General features: G+C 61.8%; 1 protein-coding gene across 1 annotated transcript; it reads right to left on the bottom strand.

Annotated features, from left to right (window-relative positions):
- Positions 1-3523: 3523 nt before the first annotated feature.
- PRDM8 (PR/SET domain 8) lies at positions 3524-8548 on the bottom strand. The gene is made up of 5 exons (XM_053940821.1): positions 8135-8548; positions 7859-8013; positions 6253-6473; positions 5815-6046; positions 3524-5615 (listed from the first exon to the last, which is right to left on the bottom strand). Exons 1-5 carry the CDS (start codon positions 8410-8412, stop codon positions 4234-4236), a joined length of 2268 nt encoding a protein of 755 aa, XP_053796796.1. The 5' UTR covers positions 8413-8548; the 3' UTR covers positions 3524-4233.
- Positions 8549-9640: the final 1092 nt, after the last annotated feature.

Here is a 9640-nt window from a genome sequence, read left to right as displayed (position 1 = left end):
TGTCTTTGCTCTAAACACACTATCAACATGTTCTGTACTGGGCCAGGTTTCTCCCCACTCCAAATCAGTCCTTAGCAGCAGGGAAAGTAGAGAAGAAACACGTACAGCTCACGTGACTTCCAAAACAAGGGAACTACTTCAGCCTTTCCTAGACATCCACAGCTGAACAACGCATTTTCAAGAGCTGGGTATTGCAATGAAATCCTAGTAGCTGATTTTCCAAACTTAACCAATTAGAGGTTAACTGGAGACAGACACTGCACAAAGAGGAGCTTGGCCTCCTCGCAGCAATGGCAGCAAGCAGTGCCAGCGGCCGGGCAGCAGATCTCCATCTGTCCGGCACGCTGCTCGGCACCTTCACGTGCAGCACAAAACCCAACACACAGATTTTGGGACAGGCTCGCTGTGAGGATGCTCAGAGGTTGCAAAAGCCTCGCTTGTACACCTCTGTCCAGACCTAAGGGAAAGAATCCATGTGGAATTCTGTACAGCCCGTGCCCACGCTGACAAGCAGTTCAGGTGCCTGTGTCCAGCTGCCCTGTGCTAATCCATTCCCAAACCTGCTGCCGTGTGGAGCCACAGGCACAGCTCCTGCTGGCTTCGGCAGGATGGGATCAGGCCCCGAGGCAGGCAGCTACCCCCAGCTCAAGCCCAAAGGTGCACAGCCTGTGGGTCTGCTGCCCGTGGCTGCCTGACTACTGCACCTTCAAACAGAAACCTCTGTGGGAGCAAAGCTGCCTCCTGCCTCCCAGGAACAGCATTAATATCAGGATTTGGTGGAATTATTATCACTGTTATGATTTGCAGTGTGGCCCAGCTACAGGGAAGATGGAGCAGTCTAAGTGCTGCAGGGCACAAGGAAGGGGCTACCCAAATCTGAAGGCTGTTTGTCCTTATTCCCAGCTCCTACTTGCTGTTCTTCTGTAGCACATTGAAGATGCTCCTTGTGGGTGGGTTTCAGAGGCAGACGCGTCTGTGGGCTCTGGCACAGGCTTACAGGGGCAGCTCTGTCCCAGAGAAATGCCCAGGCGATGCCCCAGAACTGAATTTTATGGGCTGTGATGTCGGGTGAGGACCCTACATGGGGGAAAGCCAGCTGGTGCCACAGCTCAGCCAGCTTCTGTGCTCTGCAGAGACACAGCACAGCATCAACCATGGACAGGGAAAGACATTTAAAGAAAAAAAAAAAAAGGGAAAAAAGAAAAAATGAAAAAAAGCCCTATTCTCTTCCTGTTTCCCAAGCAGCAGAAATGTTGACAAAGGAGCAGCGTGTGGCAATGGTACCCATGCTGACCTGAGGATAGCCAGCTTGGCTCTGGGGAATGAGGGACCTGCTGTGGCCAAGCCCTGATCCCAAATGTCCCAAGGGGAACTTGTGTGAATCCTCTCCATACAACACCCAACTCCACTGGATCACGGGCACTGCCTGCCCTTATTATAGCATGTTCTGCTTGTGCAGGAAGCATTAGTTGGAGTTTGATTTATCACTTGGGAGTTCGATATCCAATTTCACCAAAACAAAGTCTTAGATTAAATTTCCTAGTCTGTAGATTTTTTGTCCTTTTAGACAGAAACAGTGTGAGCTTTGTGTGGCAGTAACAATGCAGGCACCTGCTGCACCACACGTGCCCTGTCTAACAGTGGTTTTAGGGGGGTGACTGCAGGCTGATCCAATCCCGATGGGAGAAGTCCTGGGGCTTAGCACAGTGCCTTCTGAGAGAGTCACAAGGAACACACGGAAAGCACAGTGCTGCAGGATGCTGCCAGGGCAGGGCAGGGGCACAGCGCACCACACGGCTGCGAAAGGCCATAAAATATTTGGGATAGATGGAGGAGATTCTGAAACCTGCAGGTGTGTACTGGGTTCCCGAGTGCACCTTCGTGCAGGGGAAGCGCCATCCTTCCAGCAGCACCAGGACAAGCGCGGGGAGCCAGGGAGAGCGCAATTAACATCGCCGCTATGAACCGCCCCGGCTGCCGGAGGGAGCCAGCCCCGAAGCGGGCCCGGGGCTGCCGGAAAAACGAAGCCGCCGCGGTAGAGGAGTCCGGAGCATCAAACCCGGGGAAAGAGCCCGCCGGGGCCCCGAGCATACCCGCTAGCCCCGCGGCGGCCCCGCTAGATGGCGGTGCCCACCCGCCTCTGCCGCCCCCGGCATCCCCGCGGCCCGCGCGCATCCCCCGGAGCCCCGTCGCAGCATCCCGGGGAACCCTCAACAAAGGGACGGGCAGGGGTGGCACCGCTTTTAAGGAAAATCCGCGGGATAATCAGTGTCTCGCCCCCGCAATTAACGGCAGCAGGTGAATTCCAGAGGCAGGGAATGAAAGCAGGGGGGCCGCTTCGGCTTCTGGCGTGGCTTGGGGGTTATTGGTACCGTGCTGGGGTCAGCGCGCTGAGAGAGCGAGCAACATCAGCGGGAAGCTGGACTGTCCGCGGCGGGGACTTCTCTAGGCTGTCCTACGTGAAGCCTCAGGCACTTCTCCAGGACCCGCAAAGGCTTTGCAGCAGGCCCGGGTACTCCGTGCAAGTCCCAAACCCCACGGCAGCCGACGCCGGTGGCACCTGGACCCTATTTCCATGGCACTGTGGGGCTCTCACGTTCTGCCGTGGGCTCCGGCCTTGCACAGCTCCGGCTTTGGGATATCTTCCCTGCCAGTGACCTGCTGAGCCCCGCACAGCCTCGGTGCCAGGGTGAGGGCAGCCCGTGTGTGGAAATGGGTTTCCTGCACATCCCTGGGCTGCTGCGTGCCCCGGTGCCCTCCCGTGTCACCCAAAGTACGCGGGGCTGGCACTGAACGCACCCGCTGCAGGTGGTGCCCTACGGACCCGGCTGTGCACCCATGCCGGGAGTGTCCCCCTTGTCTTGGTCCTCCCGGGTGTCCCTGGCTGCGATGTCACCACCCCGGTAATACACCAGGACAGAGGGGACCCATCCCTGGCCCCTTCAAGCACTCCCTACCCCAAGACAGTGCGGGCTGGGGGGCTTCCTCGGGTCCTGTCACCCCAGACAAGCTCCGGGCAACCTCCGTGGTTGTGCCCACCCTGCAAGGACCACCGGGGACCACCCATAGCCGAGACAAGAGGGAGGCAATACGGGCTCCTGGAAGAGGTGAGGTGGGAAAATACCAAAACACAGAAAGACAGAAAGAAAAAGAAAGACGGGCAAAAAGAAAGACAAAAAGAAAAAGAAAGGCAAAATGAAAGACATTAAAGACAACCCAAAAGACGAAGGGAAAAGGAAAGGAAGGGAAGGACAGGATGAAGGAGACAGATAAAGGCTGAATAAAATGCCGGACAAAAGCAAAGACGCACAGAGGAAGGACGGACAAATGTCGGAGGGGCCGAAGGAAGGCAGGCGAGCAGGGAAGGAGAGCGCAGAGAACAGGCGGCGCGGTCGGGCTTTTCTGCCTTTCCCTACGGCCCGATGCGGTCGGGGTTCCCGTTGCCACCGCGCAGCCGAGGGGCCACCCCTTCGTCCACTCACCGCCCACTCCCCCGCATCGATTAACGTCCAGGTGCTTTGAAGAAAATAAAGTCATTTATTGTCAAAGCATCCAACATACCCGGATAAACTATAAAGTTTAATAAATCTTTTTTTTTTTTTTTTCCAGAGGGGCGAGGAAAAAAAAAAAACCAAAAACAACCCAAACGGGAAAGGGAAGGTAACACGGAACTACCGAGACTCCATTCCACGGGCACCAGTGACACTCGGGGGGAAGGGGCGCGGGCGGCGGGGCCGGACGGGGGTAGCGCCCGGTGCATGCAGGACCCCGGCCCGCCGCCCGCCGGCCCCCGCCGCGCTCCCCTCGCCCTTAGCTTCATATCCAAAATAAAAATTTACCCTGACATAGAATTATTATTACATCTAAACCATAAGTGCTTAATAATTTAAGTAGAAACGTATGACAAATGCATCAATATGTTGCAATATATGACATTTTAAAAAATGTATTTTGTAAGTCATTTGATTTTTTTTCTTTTTCCCGGTGCTTCTCTTTTCTCTCTCTCTCTCTTTTTTTTTTTTTTTTATTTTTTTTTTTTAATTTTTTACTTTTACCTTCATTTTCTGCTTCTTCTTCTTCTTCACCTCCTCCTCCTCACCCGCTGCCCTCCCCGCCCCTCCCCGGACTGTGGAAACGCGTGCATCGAAGGGAAAGGGTGGGAGAGGCGGGCGGTGTGGGTGTCCCCCGCGCGGGGGTCTCGGACGGGTTCCCGGGGCCGGGGGGGTGTCCCCGCTAGTTGTGGGAGGTCATGTGGCGGGAGAGGTGGTGGCGCTCGCGGAAGGACTCGTTGCAGATGGGGCACTTGAGCTTCTCCTCGCGGCGGCGCTTGACGAGGGGCTCCAGCGCGTATTCCTTCTTGTGGTGGGAGCGCATGTGGTAGACCAGGTCCGAGGTCATGCGGAAGGACGCGTTGCACTTGGCGCACCAGTTCTGAGCCGGCAGGCACAGCGAGGTGAACGACGGCGGCAGCAGCGTCAGCGCCGACGGCAGCTGCAGCTGCAGCGGCCCCGCCGCCGCCGCCGCCACCGCCGCCGCCGCCGAGCTCTTGGGCCAGAAGGCCGTGGTGTAGAGGAAGGGGCTTTGCTTGGGCAGGCCCCCGCCGCCGCCGCCACCGCCGCCAGCCGCCTCCCCGCCGCCCGGCAGCTTGGCGGCCAGCGCCTCGGCGGCGTACAGGCGGGCGGGGGCGGCGGCGCCGTCGGGGCAGGGCTCGCCCAGCCCGCCCAGCTTAGGACCCAGCACCAGCGGCGGGACGTGCGGGAAGGAGCGGGCGGGCTGCGAGAAGGCGCTTTTTCTCTCGTCGGCCCCGCCGCCGCCGGGCCCCCCGGGGCCGGCCCCGAGCTGCGGCACCGTGCTGAAGGCGCTCCCCCGCGCCGGGCTGCCGCCGTCCAGGCGGGCGGCCAGCGGGCCCCCCGCGCCGCCGCGGGGGCACAGCCCCGGCTCTGCGCCGCCCGCGCCCGGGGAGCCGCGCTCCGGGCCCTCTTCGGGGCCGCCGTCGGGCTCGGGGCCGCGGGCCGCCTTCTTCACCTCCACGAAGGCGCTACGCTTGGCCTCGCCGGTCTCCGGGCTGGGCGGTGCGAAGAGGCGTCCGCCCTCCTCGAGCCCGCAGTAGGAGCCGGCGGCGCGGTACTGCTGCTGCGGGGCGCAGCCCGGCTCCTCCTTGGGCGCCGCCGGCAGCCCTGGCCGCTCCGCCGGGAAGCGGCCCCGCGCCGCGCCGGGCCCGCGCTCTTCCTCCTCGGGGAAGCGCCGCTTCGCCTTCCCGGCCGCCGCCTCAGGGCCACCCTCGGGGGGCGCCGGCCGTCCCGGGGACCCGGCGCGCCCGCCGCGGGAGTTCTCCAGCTCCCGCGCCAGGTTGTGGAAGTCCGTGGAGGGCTTGGTGCTGGCGGCAGGGCCGCCGTCGGGCCCGGGGAAGGGGTGGTGCTGCGGTCCGCCGGGCTTCCCGAACTTGCCGGGCTCCTGCTCCTTGCCGGCGCCATCCTTGGCGGCAGTGGCCTCGGCGGCGGGGCCGATGTCGGGGCCGTGCAGCCTCTTGGGGCAGCGGAACCGGAGGTGTGCGGCGAAGGGCAGCTCGAACTGGAAGCGTTGGCTGCACTCAGGGCAGGCGAAGGGCGGCGAGCCTGCGTCAGGCGGGCACGACAGAGAGAAAGAGAGAGAGAGAGAGAGAGAGAGAGAGAGAGCACCGTCAGCCGGGACCACCGACGGGATATCCGCCGAGAGTTTAGGGATCGGGAGCGGGGGATCCCGAAGCCGACCGCCGCCTCCCGATTCCCCCCGGTGGCAGAGATTCTCCTCCTTCCTCCTGCCCGGGGCACCCACCGTTGGTGCGGGCGGGGGCCCGGGCCGGGCCGAGCAGCAGCAGCTCGGTGAGCTCCTTCCCGTACCACACCAGCAGCTCCTCGTCCTTGGCGATGCGGCGTAGGGAGCGATAAAAGAGCTGCCCGCTCTTGATGTAGGCCTCCAGGTTCTGCTCCTCCCGCTCCCGCGCCGACTGCACCAGCCGTAGCCACATCAGCCCCTCCGACGAGCCGTTGGCCGCCGACGTGTCCACCTGAAACCCCGCTTTAATCAATCCACCGGACCGAAAAACAGACAGACCGACCGACCGACCGACAGCACGGGGCCAGGCTACAGTAGGAACGGCGCGGCGGCGCGGCTCTGCCCTCGGGGACAGCCTCCCTGCGCTCCGCGGCGGGGACGCGTGCGGGCACCGGCCGACTTGGAGAGCGGCTGGGCCCGGGGACGAGAGGCTCTTACCCGGAATATGTAGGGGACGGTGCGCTTGTCGGTGGACTTGAGGGCGATGAAGGCGATGCTGTCATACAAGGACGTGTGGCTCAGGACGCAGGGGCCGAAAATGGCATTTTCCGGGATGTCGCAGGTGGTGTAAACGCTGGTAAAAATGTCAGTCAAGCACTGCTGGACCGTCTTGGCATCCCCGTCCCATATTCCCCGCTGGACGCCGGCGTCCTCCATCCCTGCGGGCGGAGAGAGGGGCAGAGAGGGGCCGTTACCGCAGCGGGTCCTGCTCAGCGGTACGCCGGGATGCCCCGGAAAACAAAATAAAATCGACTTGAATTATGAAATAAAACATTACGAAAAAAACTCCAAAAATTATTTAAAAAAAGAAAAGAGAGATAGAAAGATAGAAAGAGAAAAAGCAGGCGACCAGTTTCTCTGGTTTGAAAAAAATTTAAAGCAGGCTAGGAGCTGCGAGCAGAGGCGAGGTACGAGGACTCTGCCGCGTTGATTTATTTTTTTTAGATATCGCGGCGGGGCTGATTCTGGGCAGGGACCCGGGAATCCCACCGGCCAGGTCCTGTCCCGAGCAGGCGCCGGGCCTCCCTCCTGCAATCCCCGGAGCCGGGCCGGGCTGCGGGCTATGCCGGGGGAGCGGGTGGGTTCCAGTGGCTTGTCATTGTCGCCGATTGCGTGTCAGCTCACCTCCCGCTCCGCGCGACAAGGGGAACGTATGGCTGCTCATTATCATAATCCAGCACTTTCCCTCCGAGACTTTAATTAAAAGCAGCAAGCAGAGGTAATTATTTTTACCTCGACACGCTTATTTATGGAGCAGGGTGAGCCCCGGCTGCCGCGCGTTACGAGGGGAGGGATGCGGGCGGCGGGCAGCTGGCGGGGCGCGGGCAGCGGGCAGGGTGCGGGGCCGGCGGCGCCGAGGCCGGGGAGGGAGCATCGCGCCCGGCTGCGGTGCCCTCGCCCTTCCCGACCAGATTAGCGCACGGCTGCCTCCCCCCGCCCCATCTGCCATCGAAATCCGTCATTTGGGGCTGCCTCGGGAAAAGACCGGTGCTCCTCCCGGTGCGCCGGCTGACGGCTGCCACCGCTCGCACTGGGCACGGCTCCGCCGAGCCGCCGCTCTCCCCCCCGATTTCGGGGTACGACCCGCACCGCCGGGAACTTCACCCCAACCCCCCCCCCGGAGCGGCGGGGGTCCCAGCCCCTCCTCGGGAACGGAGGCCGGGGGGAAGGCGCTCCGGCCGCCTCCCCGGCGCTCTCCCCGTTCCGCCGCTGCCCGACGCATCCCTTCCCCGAAGGAATGATTTCGCCAAACGAAACCACCGGCAGCGAGTGGCCCCCGCCGAACTTTCCTCCCGGTGGCGGCGAACCCCGTACGGCTCCCCACGGCGCCGCATCCCCCCGGCTCCCCGGGCCGCCCCCGGCCCCGCGGCGCTGCCTCCCCCCGGCCGCCCTTTGTCCGGGCCGGGCGGCGCCGGGGCCGCTCCCGGAGGCTCCCCCACCGGTCCCCGCAGCCCGGGCAGGCCCGCCGGCAGCACGGCCATCCCCGGCATTGTTCCCGCTCCGGGGCGGCGGAGGGCGGCGGAGCCCCTCCGCCGGTACTCACCAGGGACGGTGGGGATAATCCTCGCCCCGACAGTGGCACAAAGGCGGCTTCGGGCTGGCTGCCTCGGGCTCTCAGCGCCGCTCCATGCCGGGCCGGGCCGTGCGGGCGGCGGAGCGGGAGGCGCGCGGTGCAGACGGACCCGGTGCAGTGAGGGGCTGGCACGCAGACACACACTTTTTGTTTGCTGCACATAATCTGCCCAATGACGCGTGACAGCCCACGTCCCTCCCGTTAACCCCTTCGGGGCTGCCCGCTCGCCGCCCGCCCGCCCCTCACCTGGACCCGCTGCCACCGGGCACCAGCGGGGAAGGGGGTGGGAAACGCGAGGCGCGTTCCCCCACCGACCCTCTGCCGGGGCAGGGAGCGTGTTTGGGGCCGCGGCTCCGCTTCGGCCGGCGGGGGTGCGGGGCGGGGAGCGGGGGTGCCCGGCGGCCGCTCCGCCCGGCGCCGGGATCTCGGCGGCTGCTTCCCGCCCTGTCCCCGCACCTGCCAGGTAGGGGCAATCGGACAGAAAAAACCTCCTCGACGGGACGGAGCCGAGTGGGGATGCCCATGCCCGGCTCCGCGGAGCGGCCCTCCTGTGCTGCCGGCGCCCGGCGAAGGCCCGGCGTGCGGAGAAGCGGCACCAGGCAGCCCCCCGCTCCCCGCCGGAGCTGGGTTTCCGCAGGAGCGGGGAAGGGGGCAACCCCGACTGGAGCCCCCCGGGGGACGGCCACGGGCTCTCCCCCTGCACACGCGGGGCTCCCGCATTCACCGACACGCGTGCAGCTTCAGGGAACAGAGACGCGCAGATGCTCTGTGCGGAAATAAGGGGTTTATCGCGTGGAAAAGTGTTTACCGGTCCCTCCCTGATCGTCGTCATTTCAGATACCAAATAGATTAAAAAAAAAAAAAAAAGAAGAAGAATTAAAAATAGAATTTGAAACCCCTTAAACTAAAAAAAAAAAAAAAAAAAAAAAAAAAAAAGAAAAAAAAGGAGAGACAAAGCGTTTTCCAGGGGCGAACGGAGCGGGGTTTGCAGATTTACAGAGAGTGGGCTGATGTTTGGCTTTCAAATTCACTTATCCTCCACATAATTACGATTTTCCTTGCATTAGGATTAAAGGCTGCATATAATATGCTTTCAACATTTATCTTATTAATTCGACAAAACGCAGCGTCTCCTAAAAGGGAGATTCTCATAACATTAAAAATATGGGAGTCTGTAAAAATTTGGATGTCAATTCCTGCTTCAAACGTGGTGGGCTTTTTTTTTTTTCCTATTTCTGTTTCTTTTTCCTTTTTTTTTTTTTTTCCGCCAGTGTTGCAGCTCTCGCTGTAAGATATAAATTGTCCGAATGACTGTCATTAGTGGGGGGAAAGAAAACCTACGCGCTAATTTTATTCACGAGAATTTTAAGGGACACCACGGCACATATACGATCTCGAAATCGCTTCGGCATGATCCAAGCTACCGAAATTCCCTGGGACTGGAAAGGACCGCTGAGGAATTTGTGAGCTTTTATCCAGCCTCTGATGCCACTCTAAAAGTGGATCCCAGGGAACAGCGTGCTTCGACCCGCAGAACGGCACTGGGACGGACGCGAGCTCTTTCTTTTGGAGTTTCTGCTTGGGGTGCCCCGCCGGCGCAAACCCCGGCGCCGGCGGCGCTCTCCCGGCCTCATGGAAATGCCTCACCGGGATTTTTGCGGGACACGGTGCAGGTGCGGCGGGCCCGATCCAGCCCCCGCCGTGCTGCCAGCGAGCGCGGTGTCACCCAGCAGGGCAGTGCGATCACTGCCC

The sequence above is a fragment of the Vidua chalybeata genome, chromosome 4, assembly GCF_026979565.1.
Source record: "Vidua chalybeata isolate OUT-0048 chromosome 4, bVidCha1 merged haplotype, whole genome shotgun sequence".
NCBI lineage: Eukaryota > Metazoa > Chordata > Aves > Passeriformes > Viduidae > Vidua > Vidua chalybeata.
The sequence above is the reverse complement of the archived record's forward strand: the minus strand, read 5'-3'. Positions and strand labels throughout refer to the sequence as shown.